At 33.3% G+C, this 22,721-nt stretch overlaps 1 protein-coding gene across 1 annotated transcript in view; it reads right to left on the reverse strand.

Moving 5' to 3' along the window:
• The window catches only part of LOC149420025 (uncharacterized), a 624,492-nt gene that overhangs the window by 48,881 nt on the left and 552,890 nt on the right, over positions 1-22,721 (reverse strand). Inside the window, exons 4-5 of the mRNA XM_089636938.1 lie at positions 21,303-22,147; positions 5,191-5,551 (exon numbers count right to left, since the gene is read on the reverse strand). Coding sequence (XP_089493064.1) covers positions 5,191-5,551; positions 21,303-22,147 — 1,206 coding nt within the window. The remainder of the gene's footprint in view (positions 1-5,190; positions 5,552-21,302; positions 22,148-22,721) is intronic.

Genomic DNA, 22,721 nt, shown 5'->3' on the forward strand with positions numbered 1-22,721 from the left:
CTTACGTCCAATATATTACAAAGCGACACGAGATTTGGGACAATGTACAGTGCAAGAGTAAAGGATGGTACATAAAAGCAGAGAAAAACAGGGAAAACATAAGAAAATAGAAATTAAGTAGAAGTGTCAAGTCAAGTCAAGACCTTGCTAAAACTAAAGTGATACAAAATATCCTCAATTGCATAGTGAGTAACAAAAAACATTCTGACTTATACCAAAAAAATCAAGGTCTTGACGTGAGTTCACCACTCTACATATTCTGGACAGTGGTGAATTGTAAGCTTAATTAGTCGAGTGTTGATTGAGGAAGAGCAGATCTTTATTGCTGAGTCTATGTGAAGAAGATAAATTATAATTAATAAATTATCAATAATTATCTTAGCATAACACTGTTTTTGCACAAGACACCAATATTTCTTGTTTCATTGTGGTGTGCTATTATGTTTTATTCCTTGTAAACCTACTGAGTGAATAATACCAACTCTTTCTCAAGTTCCAAAGTCAATTGTCACTACTAAAGACGAGTTTTTTCATAGAAATTGAGCAATTAATAAAATTTCAAATTTTATTTTCAAGTTCTGTGTAAGTTCTATTCAAGTTCTGTGTAAGTTCTATTCAAGTTCTGTGCAGCAATTGACACATAATTATATAAAAACCAAACTTTAATAGAACTTGAAAAAATAAATAATTCTGTGAAATTTTGTTAATACTCGTATAATAATTTCCGAACAATTTGAATTTCAATTTAAAAAATAGGTAGGTACCGGGGTCAAAAAACCAGATATAGGTAACTAAAAAAAATGAAATAACACTCCTTGTTAACACACAACTTTCATTACTTAATTAATGATAGCAGGGCAGGTTGAGTTTATCTCAAGCTTTGTCGAGGCTTTTAATATTAACTAATCATAATTATGTTGGACTTATTATTTTTTTGGAATTACGTCAAATAATTTAGAAGCCCTAGAAATTAAGAGAGCCGTCAATAATAACTCATAAAAAATAATCTAATAAATTTAACTGATATTTCGGTATTTGTTCCGTTCCTCCACCTTAACTCTTTTCTAATTCCCTTACCTGCACCTAATATAATAATTTCTTTCTGGCACCAATAAGGTGTCTTCTTCTCTCTTTGTTTCTTTATCTCATTGTATTATTTTCTTATATTAACTAATAAGCCCTGATGAAGCTGTTACATCGCTATTCTTAAGTAGGCTATCAATTAATTGATTTTTAGGTCACATCACTACTGTGAGTAGTGAGATTATTATTGTCTGGTGATCGGTCTTTTTCAATAAAGTCATTTATAACGGTCTAGACTCAAGAGTAATCGCCACAATCATCCTTAACACTATATGGTCGGGCATTTTACCGTTTTACCGGCGTAGCGCGGGTGTTTTTTAAAAATTTAGCGCCAAAATTAGACTTTCCGCAAAATATTCATATCTTATGATCTATTTAATATTTTTCAATGAAACGTTTTACTTTAAAAATATGTCTCTATTTATTTACTTAGCAATGTATGTGTAATTCCTTTTTATGAACAAAAACTTTCTACTTTCTTGGGAATCATAGAAAAACAGTATTTCACAATCGAAATAACATATCGAAATTTATTCATACAAAATTACAAGATTATTTAGAAATTTTCAATACATATAAAAAAACTTTAACCTAATAGTGCTTCAATGTGTGATAGCGTCCGAAACACTTCCTTTGTGCAGGGGCACATTGCAAAACTTGCACTGCGTAGTTTGTGAGCGGAACATACGCGACAACGATTTTATTATTTTTATTTTTTTGTTGTGTTTCAAACTCATTGTATTGACAAGTAGATAGATCGGGTACCGCCAACAATAGAAAACACATGACCCCGCACCCATTTAGAATCCCTTATTTACAATTTTCCCGCTCCTTACCGCTTTGCGCAATAAAACGAGTAAACTCGTCTCCCGCGTCTTACTGTAAAAAGGCGTATGACGAGTTTTCTCGTTTCCCGCAAAAAATGTGTTAAAATACCAAACGAACAGATGCATGAGATAAGCGAATAATTCAATAAAAGTGGTGTATTAAAAACTTTGTGTTTTTCATTTAATTTATATGTATATAATGTCACACCCCAAAGAATTTGCTTCATTAGATTTGTTTTTTAAATTATTGAGGCCCATAGAACGAACGCGCCTAAGTTCTGGCATCTTCGGCTATTCGGTGAATCCGTCCCTGTAATATACAACTTTACGAGCTGCATTTAAAATATTCTGTGCATTTTCTAGGCACTGCAAAGTACAGATACAAAAAGTTAAGGTTCGTAATATCTGAAGGATCTTCCCCAGAAGAAAATTCCAAAGCCTTTAACGACTACCCTCTGATTCGAGGGGAGGCGTATCAGGGGGAAGGTAATCAGAAACCCAGCTTGATAAAAAATAAGGGATGTAATCGATTTCATATCGAACTCGCTGCAGGCTTGCGGCGTTATGAGCCTATTCTGATATCGGCTAATTGTACAAGTTTGTTGTATGGTCTTTATTTTACTTTTATTGGAAGGAATTTCGTTTTTTTTTTGAGAAGAGATTATTACAAGGGTTTGGTATTTATTAATAACATGATGTAATGATATTAGGGATCTCCACGGGAGATCTCAAATATATTGGTGTTTTCCGAGTACACCATTTTTAACTAAACCCAATTTCTTACATTTGAAAAACGTGGCGTTTTGTTTTCTTTTTAGAGAATTGAATGTATTTCTCAATAATTTATTTATTCATTTATTGCATCTCACTATACATAAAACACTTTTTTTTCACATAAAAATTAACCTTGCTAGGACTAAGCCTGTATCGAGGTTAACAATTTACATTTGAGTGAAGCAAACATAAGAGTAATCACAAACATAAAGTTATTCTACATACAAACACAAAATATTTCAAAATTAAAGAAAAAATATGCATTAGATGTGTTACCGGATGGGTAATTTGACAGTATTTTGTAACAATATTTGAACCATAACTAATCATTGATCATTAATCATTATTCAAAAGAAGAAACAAAGTATATAATAAAGACAGATAGGGTGACATTCAGTTTTTAACAAATGGGAATTTATAAAATCTTATTATTTAAGAAAGGACAAGGATGAAAAAATATTAATACAATCATCTGTCAATACAAAGATCTTAATTAACTTTTTAAATTTAACTAAGGAAATGGTAGACTTAATATGATTTGGAAGAATATTAAACATAAGTGATGCCTGATATAAATAGTTTCTTTGACCAAAATAAGTTTTAGTATGTACCGCCACAAAGTTCAATGTAGAGCTAATTCTAGTTGTCCGCGTTTGTTGTGTTCTTTCTGAAAATTTAATATAAAGTATTTGAGTGATATATAGCTGTTTTATACACATAATATTACATTTCTTATAAAGTAGGTTGGATGGATAACAGAATTTTTTTTGTACATCACTTTAAGGATCAATTTTTGAGTAATATTTAGTGGTTCAACATTCGACTTTAGATATGATCCCCAGCACACTATATTATAAAAAAGTCGAGATTGGACTAAGGAAAAATAGAGAGTTTTTAATTTCTCTTCAGTTAATAATATCACGAATGAATGGTTACGTTTATTTAAATATTCTAGAAAAAGCTGGGAAACTTTTATAACACTAGAACCCATCGGTCGAGAGTTGTTGCCGCTTCGGAAAAAATATGTTAAGTTTTATAGCTGTTACGGTAACTTTGCTTGCGTTTCTTTCAAAATAATTGTGTATCCTTCAAGACTTGTAAACGGGGATCTTTGTTATAACATTTAATCGGATAAATTTTTTGGCAAAACAAGCAACTCAATTACAATAACACCCTACCCCCCTACACACACACATAAATTTAATTTTATATTGGGGTAAATCTTTAATTTAAAATATAGATGGGTAAATAATAATCAAAACAGTTCACAGGTTGCAATGGAAAAAATACAATATGACTCATTTTAAATGATTCTAAGTTGGTACCAATGACATGTTTCCTTGTAATTTCTTAAGTGAGTGTTACGTGTGAGTGTGTTCGAAGACGTGAGAAGGAGTTGTATATAGAAGTGAAACGATATATAAGCGCATTAAACAGTTTACATCAATGCCACGAAATTCTTTTGAAATGTAGTCGGCGAGCCAGAAAAAAAGTCGATGTTAGAGTTTAGGCAAATATTATTGAAGGTGTGAAGAGCACGGTAAATTGGAAAATTTGTTGCTGCATTTGTTTTGTAGAAGCGTGTAGAATAGTGGCGGGTACGTTTCAAAGGTATATTGAAATTGAATAGGGGCGGAAGCTCGGTAGTCGATGATATTGATTATTACATTGTAATTATGATGTTGCCCCTAACAATGGTAGTAAAATGATAATGTTACAACCTATGTTTCTACTTATATCTTTTCCAATATTTGTTTTAATATTATGTACCATACACGTATTATAGTCCTTAAAATAAAAGACTCGGGCGAAGCAGTGCAATTGGACTGGAAGAGTTTGGGGCAGATATAAAAATTTTGAAAAAGACATTGACTTATTGCTGAGAATCTTGGTCACTACTCCAGTTGACCTGATGACTTTCTGCATCAGGCGCAACATTTTGTAAATTAAACTGTTACAAACCAACAAAATAAACGGTTTAATGTCAGGATGGAGAACAAAACATATGTTTTAAAGTTTTGTCTTAATGTTCTAATCTTTATCATTATGTGTAAATATGTACCTACCTAGTACTTTTAAATTAGAATGCTACCCCAGCAGCAGTTAATCTTATGTTTAATTGGATATTTTATTTTATTCTATTTCTTCTCTTTGTTATTCATATTTATGCAAAATATGTTAGTAGGCTAAGGCACCAGTTAAAATTACATATACCTATTATTTCATTATTATTTTAATACTTTACTTATCAAACAACTTATCAAATTGTTAATACTCATCCTAATTTGACTGTCCTAAAACGGGAATCCTCATAGTTGGGCAGTCAAAACATTTCTTAAATAATGTATATAAATATATAATCTTTTACTAAATAAAAAAAACAATAATAAATAAAGGTACCAACACATAGTAATGAGTTAAAGAATTGACAACGTAGAAAACAATTCTCCATTGAAAGGATTTAGAAACAGAAATGCGATTTTAAAGCTACAAATCTAAGACTTACCAAGAATCGGCAAAGTAGGCAGACACTCCTCCCTCACATCAGACACTGCTCCATTAACCGCCTGGCTCACATACACGAAGCAGTACTCCGGATAGCGCTCGCTGAAGAGCTCGCAAGGAAACCGCAGCGAATGGGAGCCCCGCTCGACCCTCAGTTCAGCCACATAGTCCGGTCGAGCGGCTCCTCCGCCCACCGCACCAGGGCCGCCTATCGAGGGGCGCGCGAACACCCTCACGCGGTCTGCGCGCTCGAGGACGCAGGAGGGGTACTGAAGCAGCACCGGTACCCCGCCCGCGTGCGAGTCGCAGGGTAGGACGCTGCGCGCGTGCACGGTCAGGACGAATTGATCGGACCAGCTTGCCTGTAAAAAAGAAAAAAATTACATTAATACTCTCAGAAAACAATGGTTATGCCTTTACTTAAAATGTATACATTATTGTTTATAATAACAAATTATTATAAGCAATAATTATTCGCCTGAAATATTCATACAAATTGAAAATATCGTCGGGGCGTAAATAAATGGCGTTTTATATCTACATTAAGCCATCTAGTGGGAAATTTAGCACTAACAAAGCCTTTCCTACAAAATAAAGTTGGTTGTTTACAGGTGAAAAAATATAACAAACAGTAATTGTTGATTGAAGTACTAGTACGTATTGAATTATTTGGCGTGTTGGAAATAAACCAACGCGCAACGTAGCTCAGTGGTTCTGAGCACCTGACCGGACATCAAAAGGTGCGGGTTCAATTCCCGTCGGCGGCATTTATTTTTACTCAGGAGATATTTTAAAATTTGTTTGAATATTTCAGGCGACTAATCAATGCTTATAATAATTGGTTATCCTTTGTGCTATGCACAAAAAAAACTTTGTCTTATAAACATTAGTTTATCAATTTAAAAAATAAAAGAATAAATAGAGACATAGATTACTGATATGTGTCAGAGATATGTCGCGGGTTCGAATCCCGGCGTGCGCAAGTAAATTGTATTTGATTAATTGGTGTTAATTCACAAATTACTCATTTAAAAATAGTGCATAGTATATTTGCGGCACGTTCCAGGGTGGAAGGTACTATCAGTATCGCCAATTATAGCAGCAATTATTATTGTAGCTGTCACTTATAAATGTCGCATAAAGTCTGTGCATTCCGGTCAGCACAGAAGTTTAATCAGATCACTGTTTTCAATACTCCACTTCTATGGACCTGTTTCAGGCGGTTCCATGCTAACTCAACACGGTGACTATTCAACACACTTTTAAAAAGTGATATAAAGTCATTAAAAATGATGAAAAAAATGTTTTTTTTTTCACCTAACCTAACCTAATCTAACCTACTTTTAACCCAGTTAATAAAAAATTTGTTTCATCACTTTCCATGACTTTATATAACGTTTTAAAGATGTGATGAATTATCATTTTGATGATTTATCCGGTCGCCGTTTCAGGCATTTGCTTTTTACAATAATTTAATTGTCTGTAAAGTCTGTAACTTTGAAGTCCGTTGAAGAGAGTACCAATGTCATTATTTCAAAATTTATTTCGATGGAGCGAAGCGTCACGCTCGAAATGACTAACCACATTAATCGCAAATCCAATTAGATAATAATGAAGTACTAGGTGATGATTTGTTCATTCATTAAAAATGCTTCATAATATTCATTCAATGAACGAATACAAATTTGATTATTTTTTAAAAAAATATTTTTTATCATGCCGGAATACATGTCAATTAGTTTGCCTGATTTCAACAAACAGACAGCCAACAAAATTTTACCCTCAATATTGAACTATCCTAACTTTACCAATTATATTATGGTGACAGTTAAACTTGAAGTTGGACATTTCTGTGCATGTGTGCAAGACTCGGTTCTTGACCTGAAATTCAAAGATTCAAAACCTAGCGGTAACCATTGTGTTATATAAAAATAGAGTATACATTCCTTGCAATATCAGTGTAAAATATTGTTCCCGAGCGGAAAGTAGGAAGGAGGTGAGGCGGCCGTTGATGTCGCCAGAATCCGCGAACGAACGCAACGAACTAGTCGAAGGTGACCGGCGGGCCGCGCGCCGCTACACAAATGCTCCACGCGTTTTTGACATTAATAAGTCAATTTACACGACTACTGTTAATGGTAAAAACCCTACTTACCGATGAAAGGTTATACCATTCCTTTCGCTTTATTTTCCAGTACGACTAGTACAATATCGCAGCGTGCATGTCGGCATTTTGAAGTTATAGCCGGATACCTGTGTCCATAAATAACCTGTGCCCGGCGAGCGCTTGTAACCTAATATGTTCGCGATATCTCACATCGGACAATGATCCGATATGCGTGGCTCATTCTTTGAACGCCAACGATGGCTCTACCTTTATACCTAAATGGCGGTAACAAATAATCAAGAAATCAAATTTGGTCGTTTACAGTAATTGCACTTTTGTTCCATAATTGAAGATAATCTCGCTGTGCTGTGGTACCACCATTTGAAATCAACACGTTGCTTAAAATAGCTTAACTCAGGTCAGGCGCTTCCTCTTATCAATGTCAGTTTCCTCCCACTTGAGCTTCAGCTCAATATCTCACAACATCCCTCAAATTGAGGATGCCATTGACTCTTGTACGGGTACATGTAAAAATTCTAACTGTAACCTACAGCGGAAAACGCGAACCACAAACGTCGGTACAAAAAACAAAAGCAAAAAGAATTCATCACAAAATTGGCATTGTCAGACAGACTGATAAACTCCACAGCACTCATACATAAATTACACCCGTCACCAGCACATTAACTTTGAGCCGAAAGGCTTTTGCACTTGCGTGATGAAGCATACTAGTAGCATTCCGATTAGACTACAAAAAAACCGGAACACATCTACATATATAAATAAAAAGCAATGTCCGTATGTGTTTGCTATAGACTGAATAATTTTTATTTTATTTTTTATTTTTTTTATTTAATATTCAAAAAAAATATTTTTTTTACATAGATAAATACAGGATATTAAAAATATATAAAACAATAGAAATTAAAGTAGCCTTTCCTCACCATAAAGAGACAATGCTCTTGTGTTTGGTGAGGGAATTCTAGTTCAAATTATGTACATGTTAGTATTAAGGTAAATAAACAACACAAGATTCAAACAATATTACTTCTAGATGTAAGTAGTGAACGTATTTTGGACTTATAATAGTTTAAGGTAATTTTTTAATTTAAGGTGAAATTCCTGAATGTTTTCGATATTTTTTAAATTTAATGGAAGGTTATTAAAATAAATTATGCCTAGATAAAGATAGGTATTTTGAATGAGCTTAGTGTTAAATTTTGGGATTTTAATAGTTTTTTGGTATCTTGCTGATGTATTGAATTGCAAGTTATGAGTATTTGACTGTATTTCTTTGTAAATTTTAAGTATTGAATATTTTTGATACATTTTGTCTATAATTATATAATTATAATAATAATAAATAAATATATATAATTATATAATTATAATTATAAATCTATAATCTATAATTACTGGACTTATTTCGCTGATAATTTAAAATATTGTTCTATTTAGTGGTACTGTTAGAAGACTTAAGAGGAAGCTACAAGCCAAAAATGTGTATATTCTTGGTATACCTTATTTTCATATTTTTCGTTTAAAAGATAGGCACATATCCGTATTATATGGTAGTCGAAATTTGGTGAATATTAGGTTTAATAATTTAAAATTCAAGTACACAAACATATAAAAATACACATAAATGTAAAAGTAAAGGTGTGTATGTAATCGTTTTTAAATAAGTTAGATCTAACAAGCTAACGCTTCTATGGAAGAGTAGTTTTCAAATATCTTAAGAGGAAGCTACAAGCCAAAAATTTGTATATTCTTGGTATACCTTATATTGTAGGTAATTGGCACTAAAATAGCTTGACAAACTAAGTCTAGAAACGTTCGATTTCAAGCACAAAACTGGTTTTTATTTATTTTGTAAATAATTTTATAAGAAAGCAAAAAAGTAAATCAAGTGAAACTGTCACAGATAATCTTAGCTATAATAATGTATTTTTTAAAAGTTGTTTCCTTTACGCGGTCATATATTTCTATAAAAAAAAAATTATTTTAGTAGTTTACATTTATATTTTTTATTTAGTAATTTTTTTTATTCTACTCAAGCGAAACGATAGGAAAACCTTAAATGTATCTAAACCATATTTTTTGGTATTCATAATGTTCACCAATTCGTTATAAAGATTAATCAAAATAGTGATTTATAATTAAGCTTCGCCTTAAGGGAACTTATCGCATTAAAACTGCACTGGAATGAGACATGGAGTCGAATTGAAGTCAATATAACGTTTTTTTTTAAATAATTACAAAGTAAATGGTGGAAGGAGTCTGGGACGCCCGAGGAAGGCTTTGCATGATCAAATAAATCAAATACTTACGTATGGTAAATCGTGGAGTATATGATGAACGAAGAAAAAGAAGGGTGCAAAGAGAATGTATGACGTGGAAGTGAATGGTAGAAGCAATCAAGGAAGTTTGATGAATAAATAGCACAATCAAGTGAAATAAATACTTGATTTCAATTATTTACAATAATATTAGTTCCACCTTAAAAAGGCACCCAGTTTTCAGGTACACTGGACTTCACAATCTTAAAATTTAAGTCCAAACCATTCATAATCCCGACAATGCCGGGTACGCTTCAGCTAGATGGTAATATTCGCAATGATATTTTCCACTGTATAAATAGAAACACGCGCGTTTGTGTTTCATTGACACAGCCAACAATGACCTCTGTGACATGCAACTAATGACCTAACACGTCGGTTTCAATGACCTGACAGTGTTTGTAACCTGTAGATTAGGAATCTTTTTGTACAATATCCATTTACAATAAATTTCCTTGGGTAACTAACGATGATCTCTGTGACATGAAACAAACATTATGAACACATCTAGTTCAATGACCGGCTATGTGTACTTTCTAGGATGGGTACCTTTTTGTTCGATGTCCATTTTGAATGCCTTCCCCTAGCCTTATTATATCTACCACATTAGCTTTAGGACATTAGACAGTATCTACGGTCGCTTTAGCCACCCAGCAGGTATTATCTAAGTATCTATCTAGCAAAGGTACACAAAGGTATTGGGTCACAAAACTTGGACGTGTGGTTCTCCAATATTTTAATAAAATTATTTTGCATAACTTAAAAACCATTCTGATGGATACGATCCATAATGCACGCTACGAACTTGATAGAACACATCGAAATTTTTTTGAAGGATTGACAATGAAATTGATATACTCGTATGTTCCATCAAACTTGCAACTTTATATAATCCATATCTACTCTGATGGTAGATACTACTGGATTTTCCGAAACGTACGGTATGGGTACCGCAGCCCCAGAACCATTTATTGGATAACCAACTCCGCTGCCATTGATCACTCCAAGTGATTTGCTACGTTTAGTGACATTAGCAGGGGTGCCCGGGTTCGTGGGATGATGTGTTTCTGGGTCTTAGCGGTGGATGCATTTGTTCACATTTAAAAAAATGTTTTTATATTATTCAATAATATTTTTATTATTTTTATATGTCTGCCAACAACGGTTCCAACTACTCCCAACCATCTGAAGCCAGTGAGACTATGGCATCCCCAATTGGGATATGTTCTGAGGCTGAAGGTAGGGAGAGGTAGGTGGGAAAGTACTTGACCTGGTCACCAAACACGGTTAAAACTATTTTAAGCAAAGTTTCAATTTTGAATTGTGATCTATACCAGAGCGATGAGAGTATCTTCCACTCTGCAGCGTCCCGCAAATATAATGAAAACTCCAAAACTCGATGACTAATCTTCCGGTAAGCAAAAGTATTTATGCACAAAGAAGAAATGTAAAATTATTATATGAGTCCGGTAACATTTGTATTACCTGTTTGAGGGATATTATGGTTTAAAATTATATGTCAAGACCTATTGTCTGATTCCATATTTACAGAAAATGTGGATTATGCACACAACACAAAATTTAGTCAAATTGAAGGCATTAAACATTCACTTATCTTGTACTTTTTATATTTAATACGATGTCAATGCGTACAAAAAGCGAATCAAATTGCGCCGTTGAACTAAGAAAAATACTGAAAAAATGGTTAATAGATCAACATTTGTTATATTGATACTATCTTTAAGCACGTATCCATTGATTTTATGCATTTAATTTTATGTATACATTTGCCCAAAGTATGTGTGGCTTTGAGTGTGTGTATATTCCCTGTGTTATATATATATATGGCTGTGTATTTTATGTCTTTGTATTTTAGTTGCTAGCGATGTTATTCTTATATCTCTATTTTCTATTTTGTAGTTTCTCGTTTTATTTGTGCTTTAATGTTATAATTATTATTATGAAATTGAACTGCTAACAAACTGCTTTGGAAATTTTAAAAAAATATTAATAACACAAATTCATCAATTAAAATTTACTTACGCACTCCGGGATTTGAACTCATGACCTCCGAATTGCTAGTCAAGAGCCTTACCTCTCGATCTAGGAGGCCACTTGACAGTTTGATAATGCCTTCAGAAGGAAAAATAGCTGTCACGTGTAATAATAATAACTAAGCAGTAGAAATTATTTATAAACAAGTGGCTTTTTATAAATTTAATAATAACATTATTGAATGCTTGAAAAAAAACTGAAAAATAAAAATGGAGTTCCTTACAATCTCTGAATTAGACCTGAATATCAACACTGCTATCATCTCCTTTGCACTTTTTCACATATTTTCTGCACCAACCTTAAATTGTAGGTCGATTGGAATATACCAAACTCACATACTGAAGAATAATTTTTACTCTATTTTTATGTCGTAGTAGGTACTTCACCATTCCATACGAAGACGATCCAATAAATGAACCGAAACTACTATCAATAACATTGCTGCTTCGATGGAGTCCCTCTTGAGGGCTCTCCGGAGACTATGAATTCATTTAATTAAATTATCACTTGTTCAAAATTCGTTATTAATTTATTCTTCTTTGTATATTACCTTTCCTTGTATGGATAGACTGTTAAGTATTAAATTGTCACAACTAAGTAAAAACATTACGGAAACACCACACTGAAAGGTCTGTTTTATTTTCGTTTCATCTCTATGGTTGAATAATCTGGCTCCTGATGAAATTTGAATAGCGTTATACTTTTAATCAAGGAATTGATCCCACCTCTCCGGCTTGAGATTGAAACTTTGAATGAAGTCCATTCAATATCTTATTAGTAAATGAGTTTTTGTATTACCTTGAGTTACGAGTTTATAAAAGCTGAATGGATTCAGTTCAAAGAGAGGAAAAGCCAAGAATTACCTGTTTAATACAATTAGGCTATAATATTGATAGCCATCGTATTGCGTTTAAATTCATTTTAAATATTGAAACACCTATAAAGGATGCATTCCTTTCACTTATTTTTATTTTTAATATTTATTTCTATTGTTACAACAAGTAATTTAATGTTTATATTGTTTCCGTGCTTGGATTTATCTTTTTTTTTAACGTGTAAGTTAATTAACAGTGGTATAACATTGGGCTTTTACGTATTAAGAGATTTGAAAACTACTCGTCCATAGAAGCGTTAGCTTGTTAGATCTAACTTATTTAAACGATTACATACACACCTTTACTTTTACATTTATTTGTTTGTTTATTCATTTTCGGGAAATCGACATTTTAAATTTAATCAGTTTGTACAAGTATTATATAGTAAAATAAAACCAATTATGGATTTTATCCTTGTGACTTTAACTGAGACAGCATAATATGGAATAAGTTATTTTAATTTGTGAGAAAGGAACATGCATTTAAAAATTTATACAAAACAAAAGATTATATAAAACGAAAAATTTACAAAACAATACATTTATAGCCATGGAGAGAGGTTGTAGATATAAATTAAATCATAATAGAGATATAAACAAAAGAGACATAAACAGTATTCACAAACCATCAGAGAAATATTCTTTTATGGAACTCTTGTATTTGGCAAGTTCGCAACTGAAAATATCAACCTTGGATAATACGCTATTGTAATTATTGCATAGTCTGTTCAGGCAAGAATTAATAAAATATAATAAATAGAATTAATAGAATAAAATACACAGTTATGTGTGTATTTATATGTTTGTGCGCGTGAGTTTTAAATAATTAAACATAATATTCACCAAATTGCGACTACCATATAATACGGATACGTACCTATCAGGTAAATAAAAATTATGAAAAAACTTTTAGACAAAAACATTTATATGAATAAAGAAAAAAAATGTAAAAGCATTGTATTTTAATACAAAATAAATTGATTGTGTGTGTACGGGGAATGCAACGGAAAAACAATCCTACAAAGAAAAAACAAACAAAATGCTAGAAATAGCATACCCGTTCAAACATTTGAAATGCTAATTCAAAATGATAAAATAACTTGGTGAACATATTTCGTTGTTTCTGTTCACTATTTAAAAAATATAATTAATTGGCTTATAGCGAGGCCTTGAAAATTGAGAATCACTGCTTGGCGTAATACCTTTGGCTACAAATGGGTTCATAAAGGAACCGACAACATCTGTAGTAGAGTCATTTACAATAACTGAGAGGATATTAATTACCTACCTACATATATATCTATTATAATAAATATGTACTGTAGGGGTAGTAGCGTGGGTAAGTCTGCTAATGAACAATGTCTTCCTTTGTACACGTGTTTTGCACTGTTATGAATCAGAACTCACAAGAGTAATAAAGCTAATTAAATAATGTGCAAAGAAAAAATTCATTCGGTGACATCATTAACTCAATTTATCAGCTGTTCAGAGTAACTGCTTTCAATCTACGTGATTCTTAATGAACGGTAAAAAAAACTGTGCAGAGTGTTGGGGCGTACCTCACAAATTTAAATCGTTGATTTCTGACCTTACTTGAAGCCAAAAGTAAATGAAAATACTCCGATGACAATTCATATGTCACTGGTCAATCAGTATATGTCAGCTAAGTAAATTCCCCCCCACACCAAAACTAAGTGCCCATGCACACAGATTTGTATATTTTTAGGCCAACAAAAAAGGCATCAGAAACCAAAAATCTTCTACATTTTTTACTGCTAATAAGATCAGGAATCACTGATTCTAAGTCAGGTAGGTATCTGGTTCTCTTAGCCCCTTGAATGATTTTTGTACATTAAGCCAAGTTTCCTCATTATGATCGCTTGCCATTATGTGCCAAATTTATACAACCTATTTGTGAAAAATGATGAAATCTATGTGGATTCATTGGCTTTAAATCGTATTAAGCAGTTTTACATGTTTCCTTATTAAAATGGTTGAGGGATAGTATTAATTAAATAATATGGAAAATGCGTGGTAAAATGGAAAATGTGAACGCACGATTAAAAGATCCTTACTACACTTTCACGAGGGCGTTCGTGGCGTATTTTTTTCTGTAATTTTTTTCATGTTAATACTTGGGCGTAATATGATGGCATGTTAAAACGTCAAACCACACTTTTAGAGTTAATAATTATTACTAACAACAGATGGAAAATTTCAAAAACGTACACGTAGTGGAATCGTATCGACAAGAAATATGTAATTCGATAAGAAATCACATAAACTATGAGCAATTTCACATATGCGAGCTCCAAACCATGGACATCATTTTCCAATAATGATTTCAGGGCAGCAATTCCAAAAGAAATCCGTTCATAGTCATTCTTGCAGGATTTTGGTTTCGAACAAAGGTTCATATGATCTATTTTTTATTATGTCTCGAGAATGCGACAACATTTTTTTTTCTTTATTCATGAAATATTAATGTGTACAGTTTTTACATGCTTTTCGACTACCACACTAGACACACGCCCGTATTATGGTAGTCGAAATTTATATACATAGGTTTATATAATTATATAAATGTAATATTTGATAACTTGTTAATCTAAGTATTTTTTTTCTTACATGCAATGTATGTGTATAATAGGTGACACTTTTACTGGTTCCCAGTTCAGTAGATTGCTCAAGTGTACATCAACCGTATTTTAAACTGTTGATATTAATGAGATAAAATGAACACAATCAGCAAATAAATAGGTTACTTTACTTGTTAAAATAATGAAAATAAAGTAGAAATTATGAAAATGAACTTGTTGAAATAATGAAAATAAAGATTAATTAATTAATTATTAAACTTTTTTCTTTACAGAATTGAATGAAAAACAAAAATGACTAATAAAGAAAATGAGCTTAATTTAATGATGGCAGGCATTCCTTGAAAAAGTTCCTTCCCTTTATAAATAACCAATTTTGAACACTTATGACATACAAATTGTGAGTTTTTGATTTTCTGATATCAATACTCAGCGAGTTGAATATTTTGGGAGCAATATAAGAAAACTGCCGCTGCAACATCGTAGTTACATATACATTTATTAAACAAGGCACCGCCAGACATTTATTCGCGCTACTTCAATGGCCAATATACTCTCCATCCGCAGAATCCGCACAGCCTTTACGAGTATATCTTTTCCCTCAGCTTTCACGCAGGCAAAAAAAAAACAGATGCTGCACATACACCGACAATACCATCTAATTTTTTCACACAAAAGCTGGACTATTCGCGTATATTTTCAAAATAATGGTTGGTAAAAAGACACAAGGTTTGCGCACTTATAAGACTGGCCAACAATGTGAAATGAAATGCCAGTTAAAGATGCGTGGGTAGCCAATCCTGGGATCCAAAACTGAGAAAATTTGAGGTAAGTCTATGTTGGCACCTAGCATCGTGCTACCTACCTTTATATCCTTTCTAAAATTATTGTGGCCTACCTCCCCCCTCCTCTCATCTCCTATGCCGACGTTAGTTGATTAAAAATATTCGTCCTGTCAACATCGTTTGATTACGGAGCCCCCTTTATCGACCGTGTCGAAATCAAAGCCATCGTGAGCTCGCGAGTGGTGAAATTTGTGAATTGTTGTGAACCAGCGCAAAGAAGAATTGAAAACCGTGGAAGAATAGAAAAGGGTAAGTCGGCATTCCGAACCTTTCAAATCCTATTGTTTCCGCGTTGCGACGGTGCTATATCCGTCCCCAACAGTCTATGTCCAAAGCAAAATAAGAGGAAAGTGTTCTGCTGGCATCCTAGCGCATAAATAATTCTCATTGTATGGAATTTATTTATTGGTAAACAGTTGGCGCATCCAGAAGAAATGATATGAAGGAATGTAAAGTCTGAATGACAATAATTTGTCATATTCTCAAACAAGTAGATACTAAGTAAGCAAAAGACAGAGACAAACAAGGCAATGAACTCTATGGGAAGGGAAATTCTGAAATTAATAGTGACTAGACAATGAAATATATGTGTTTCTCCAGGAGAAACATCAGAGGAAATGATACTTCGTTAAGTTTGAGTTTCAAATAAACATTCTACGCGACAAACTTTATTCAGGAAATCATGAGTGTGTACATACTTAGCTACAAATTACAAGAATTATTATTTTAAACTTTAAACTTGCGCAAGTTTTTATTTAGGCTCGAAAATTAATACAAAAGAAAGGATGTCCAAAGTTTGTCATTCGGAATTTTGTCCTTGGATGAGCCTTTGAAATGTGACATCATTAGGTAAGTAATCACAAAAAAAATCGTAAGAAAAACATCACTTTATTCTTTTCAAGTTGTCGAATAAGTGGAATTTTTTGTTGTTAAATATCACCTAAGGAAGCGGTAATCAGCTAGAAAATAAATTTAAATTACTCTTGAAGTAAAATTAACTCAAAAGGGTATTTACGTGGACAAAAACAACGATATTATCAGCTGTCGCCGGCTATGGAAAGGGATTCAGAAAATTCCTCTGGTTAAACTGTAAAGTTTTAAAGAATGAACACATAAAAAAACAGGGAGGATCCATGTAGTACCTGTAACACCTAAGTACGAAACAGCAAAAAATAAATTTTAGTTTTCATTACTTTCTAGGGGTTGGTTAGTATTTAAAGTTATATTTAATATGATTTTCTGAAGACTTGTGTAAAGCTTTTAAATTTAGCGAGAGCTTATTCCAAAGGGTCTGATACTTCAAAAATACGACTCAAATATAGAATTTAGACTGCGATTTGGTTTCATTCTATCTGGTTATAGATCCTATATGGTTTTAAATACGCGTTTTGAAAGGTAATTTTTGATTCTCGAATACGTTCAGAGCCAAACTGCCGTGAAATATTTGATCAATCGTAAAACTCTACCCTTATCAGAACAAGGATCAAAAGATCAAATTCCTACAGGTACCATCAGCTCCTCGTCAGAGAAGGGATTCGTTGAAAGTAAAATATAAAAAGGAAATTTGTGAAATATTGTTTGTCACTCAGTCTAAATCCTACGGGAATATGACAAATAGCTAGTTGACATACCATTTGTATAGAAATAAGCTGCAAGCGTCTCGGGGCTTTCTGATCTGATACCTCACGAGGTGACTGTCTTGCTTTAGCGATATTTTCCTTGTAACAGTAGTTGCTACCTGGATGCTCAAGAACAAATTAAAACACTTTTTTATCATAGTTAACAATAAATAATGGATATTCCAAAGTTCTATAACTCATGGTGGAAATTTCATAGAAAGCTAAACAATTGGATTGACTCAAAAATTTCGGACAAAAACATTTATGAGCATTTCATGACGACAAATCTCACTGTCCACAAGTTGTTAGGGAGGCATACAAACACGTTTTCTGCTTAAAAGTAAAGAGTAGTTGTTTTATAAAATACTGTTACCTATGTTTGACCGTATTTCAACACAATTTTTCAATTTCTGTTGTTGTTTCTAGTTTATAATATACCTACCTAGGTTTATTTTGTTTTGACATAGAATTTTACAAACAAAAAAACTGTTTATTTTGGGATGTCTGAAATCATCGTTCGTGATTTTTTGCACATTTCAAAGGTCCGATATGACCTTAAAAATAAGTTCAAAACTTAACAAAATTGGAAGGCTTTCAAGGTAACAGAATTGGTAGAGCATCTAACCGGCAATCAGAAGACTCCGGATTCAATTCCCGTCAGCATGTATTTTTTCTCAGAAGATTTTTCAATTTATATAGGTGTTTCAGGCTAATACTAATTGCTTAAAAATACGTTATAATAAATATATTAATAATAAAAACCTTGTTTCTTAAACATTAGTTTATAATTTAAAAAAATATATATAAATTAGGTGTTCAGAAGTTCGTACTACTATTTTGCCGAAGGCGTACATCAGAAGATTATTTCAAGAACACTCGGAAAACTAAATGGCACTAATTTGAAGCGTTCATTGAAAATTATGCCTGTATACATTCAGAGCCCAAAGGCTTCAGTATCGATACTCTCACTCCAGTAGGCAAAAACCCAAACGAATCATGTATATTTACCTACATTTCCTGCTTGATGGGCATTAATTATATTTAAAAAGGTATAAATAACAATTCACGTGGGATTTATATGTTTGGATACTGCTTATTTATTTACCATTACTGTGAGCGTATCGTTTACAGAATAACGTATCGCTTTTTCTGTAGGAAAATATTGCGAAATCGTGTTTACTGGCGGTTATAAAAGTGAGAAAACAAAATTCGAAGGAGAGGGGTGTTAATAAATTTACGATGACAGGTGGTAGGGCCTAGGGGGGTATTATTTATGGCCCCCGTGTGATTCTGTCTGACCGGGGGCCATCGACGGGGGCGCTGGACCAATCCGGCCCTGCTGAGGCTCCCCAAGGATGTGTGACTCGTGGGGAGATACGAAGACACTATACGGACGCTGTAAAATAATGCTTTTACGTATATATTTTGCACTTGTCTACACCTACGCTATTGTAATAAAATGTTAACGCTAGCAATACGAAGAGAGACAATGTAAATCTACGCGATTCAATCATACTTATGTTTTGTCTGTAAATCCTTCATATTAGAAATGCTAAAGAACTGAACATGCCATAAAGTATATTTTATATACCTACGGAATAAAGTTTTGAGGTTATGAATTCTGGTGTGTTTAAAAACTGGGCTCTCTTTTAAATTGGTGTGGAAATTGTTTTTGTGTAAAGAATCGAAAATTTAACTTTTAATGTATTTTTTCAACCCTTAATCGTGGCATGTTTTCCTGGGAAGTCCTTAACTTCTTCTGATATTCACTTCCACGTCATACAATGAGAAAAATGAGGGAAATTCTACAAATTCTACAAATGTATAGATATTATCTTGTATATCAAAAACAACATAATTTTTTAGGAACTGAAAAACTTAAAGTGTCCAAGAGAAATATGTAATAAATCATAAGAAATTCGGAATGCAGGGGCCGGTCTACTGATTTTTAAGGGCCCTAGAAGTAACCTGGGAAACCGTTAATAGTGGTTTGATAACAAATTTATGTGATAGATAGTAATTATTATTTATGGTAAGTCATAAAGTTTATTTGAATTCCATTTTTTTCTTAAATGTATGAATGAATGAAATGGAATAAAAGCGGACATCAACCCACTTCCTGTCATCGGCAGATAGACAATACATTTTATCAACTAGCGGTAATTTGGTGGCACTCACCGACGCGCACACACACATTTCTCTGAATTTGGTTGATACAATAAAAATTTACAGCAATTGATATACGAAATAAATCTCCGTACCATCCAAAGAGTAAAATCCTAATTATTGAAGACAATATTAGCGATTTCTAAACGAAAATCTGAAACAGTAAAATCAGAAAAGGATACATCTAGGACTCGAACCCAGGACCCTTGTCTTTCCGGGACACTGCTCTACAACTGAGCTAATGGGACCCTATCCCCCTCGGTCACTTTTAACTGTATCATACTTCGAATAAGAACTACCAACATTGTCTTCATTTTTTCACCGCACATTTTTATTGGCAACTGTGTACTTAATAAAAACTTAATAAAAAAGGTGTATTATTTTTTTTTTATTTCCTCAATTTTCATTTCCAATACGAAATAGTATTTAAACCGTTTTGTTAGTTCCTTTTTTGGCCACTGGCAAGCACGAACAGGAAAATTGAAGAAACAATTGCTAATTTTGTTCAGAATCTTTTCAAGTTATTGGGGATCTGGTGAAAATTGGAATTACAGGCCTTTAACCAATGAATTAACCGGTTTCCTGACATTTTTTAATGATGTTTAGAATTTATTATCATGAAGTCAGAATACGTTTTAGAACACTTTTTCCGACACCGTGATAAAATATTCGAAAGTTTATCGGGAAACATGTTAATTCATTCGTAAAAGACCTGCAATCCCGTTTTTAACTGATTACCAATAATTATAATAGTTTATTAATAAATTAGCAAATTAGCAATACTCATTTTTATCCGGGTACACTCTCATCGCATGCCTTTCTTCGTTCATAACATACGACCCATTTTACTACCTATGAGTACTTGTTTAATTCTATCGTGCCATGCCGGGCATTCTTGACTTTTAACATTCACTGCTGTATACCATAATATTAACATTTAAAAACTACATAAGTCTTCCTCGGGCATTTTCAACGAAATCGGTCCAGTAGTTTTTTTAAAGTTTCACATTCGGACATAGTCTTCTATTTAAGTACATAAATTATCAATTTTCATCTTAGATATACGTAAAATGAATTAAGTGCCAGAATGGTATTTTTTTATAAGAATTGTAATGTTGTCATAATTGACATGAGATGACAATCTTATTAAATATTGTGTTTTTTCTTTCGTTTGATGTTTCTGACTGTAAATAGGTACCTAATCACTCTCAGATTCTGAGATCTGTACAAATGGTTTACCAAGCCAAAGAGAACAGTAAAATTGATTATTTTTCCATTAACGGTTTTGAACTTATCCCCTGAGAAATGTCTCTTGCACTTATCGTTATGTTGTCTAAGACCACAAAACTTTTCTAGCTGAACGTGTATTTATCACGAAGTTAAAACTTCGTCATTTATAATTATTGTTGGTTCGATTTACGCAGTTTGTTTGAGTATAAAGTTAGATAAGTAAAATAAAAATTGGGACTTGTCTTAACTTATTATGTACGTATAATATAAATAAGTCTTACCTTCAAATAAGCTGTGGTAGTTGTCAAAGTTGGCTGCGGTATTGTCGGCCTCAGAGTGAGTGCGTAAGTTCCAGCTATTCCAAACAGTTCACATCTCAGCATCACTTCTCTTCTTCCTGACAGTCCTCTCACAGCCTCCGAGTACAGGGGAGCCCCAGCTGGACTGGAAGAACAGAGCGCCGGTCCCCCGTCCCCGCAAAACCAGAGCTCCAACCAGAACTCTGGAAGAAACCCTGCAGTCGGCTCTGCAGGAGCACACATCACTTCTGGAAATTCTACGATACCAGTCACGGAATGTTCTGGAAAGGTTTGAATATTCTCTGGAGTCAGGGTTAACTTCGGAGAAGGCCATCTCACATCAAGAACTCCGGAAAGCTTTGAGTCTTGTGTTGATTCAACTTCTGTTAAGTTTTCTCCAGCTCCGTGAAGTCTCAACAAATACGTTCCACCTTTTACAAAGTATCCGCAAGGGACCGTAAAGAGAATTGAATCTTGTTCTGATTGCGTTTTTGCTTGTAGTTTTTTGTTCCATTCCGTGTTTTGATCAGTGTTATAGTCTTCGCTTTCTCTACTCCAGTTTTTGTTTGGTTCTTTGTTTTTGTCGTGGTCTTGCAGCCAGTTTTGGCTTCTGCTGTTCCATGTCTGTTTCTGGTCTTGGATAGTGACTGAGGGGTGTATTCTGACATCTGCGAGGAAGTGGGTGACTCCCGCGTCGAGGCGGAGGATGGCGAGCTGGAGGTCAGGTAGGGGGGTCGGCGGGGAGTGCAGTGACACGTGGAGGTCACCGCTCAGGGCCACGTGTGCGAAAGGTACCTCCAGGTGGGAGTATGGCGGCAGGACACCAACTGCGGACAAAATTATATTTTCTTTTTATTATTGTTTATATTTTACATTTTTATTATTAATTGAAAGCGGTGGACATACATTCTTCTATCGCTTGATAATAATAATATTCGTTACATCAAAAAAAACAAATTTTAACAATCTGTTAAAACGCAAAATAAACGAGGCCACTTATGGTATTTAACATGAGAAAATTTAGTGTTTCTCCTTTTTTCTCTCATTCTTTGTATCTCTTATATTGCTGGCAAACAATAAAATCTTGCGTTCCCCACCTGTTGGAGCCAGTGGGACTAAAACACCATCAAAAATGAAAAAGAACAAATTTCTAGGCAGAGGTATTTTTTCTCTGGAAATCAAAAAATGACTATCAAAATATTGAAGAAGTAAAAGAAATTAAACACTTGGGAATCACAATCGATAACAAGTTAAAATTTAACACCAACTTTGAAATTTTAAATAAAAAAATTGCCAAATAGGTTTCTTGAGTAAGTTTAAATTTCTTAAGTAGGATTTCTTAAAGGGAAAATTGAACATTAAAACAAGGATATTGGTCTACAATACCACTGTAGCATCCCA

The sequence above is a fragment of the Hesperophylax consimilis genome, chromosome 11 (assembly GCF_061612785.1).
Source record: "Hesperophylax consimilis isolate HC1 chromosome 11, BYU_Hcon_1.0, whole genome shotgun sequence".
Classification (NCBI taxonomy): domain Eukaryota; kingdom Metazoa; phylum Arthropoda; class Insecta; order Trichoptera; family Limnephilidae; genus Hesperophylax; species Hesperophylax consimilis.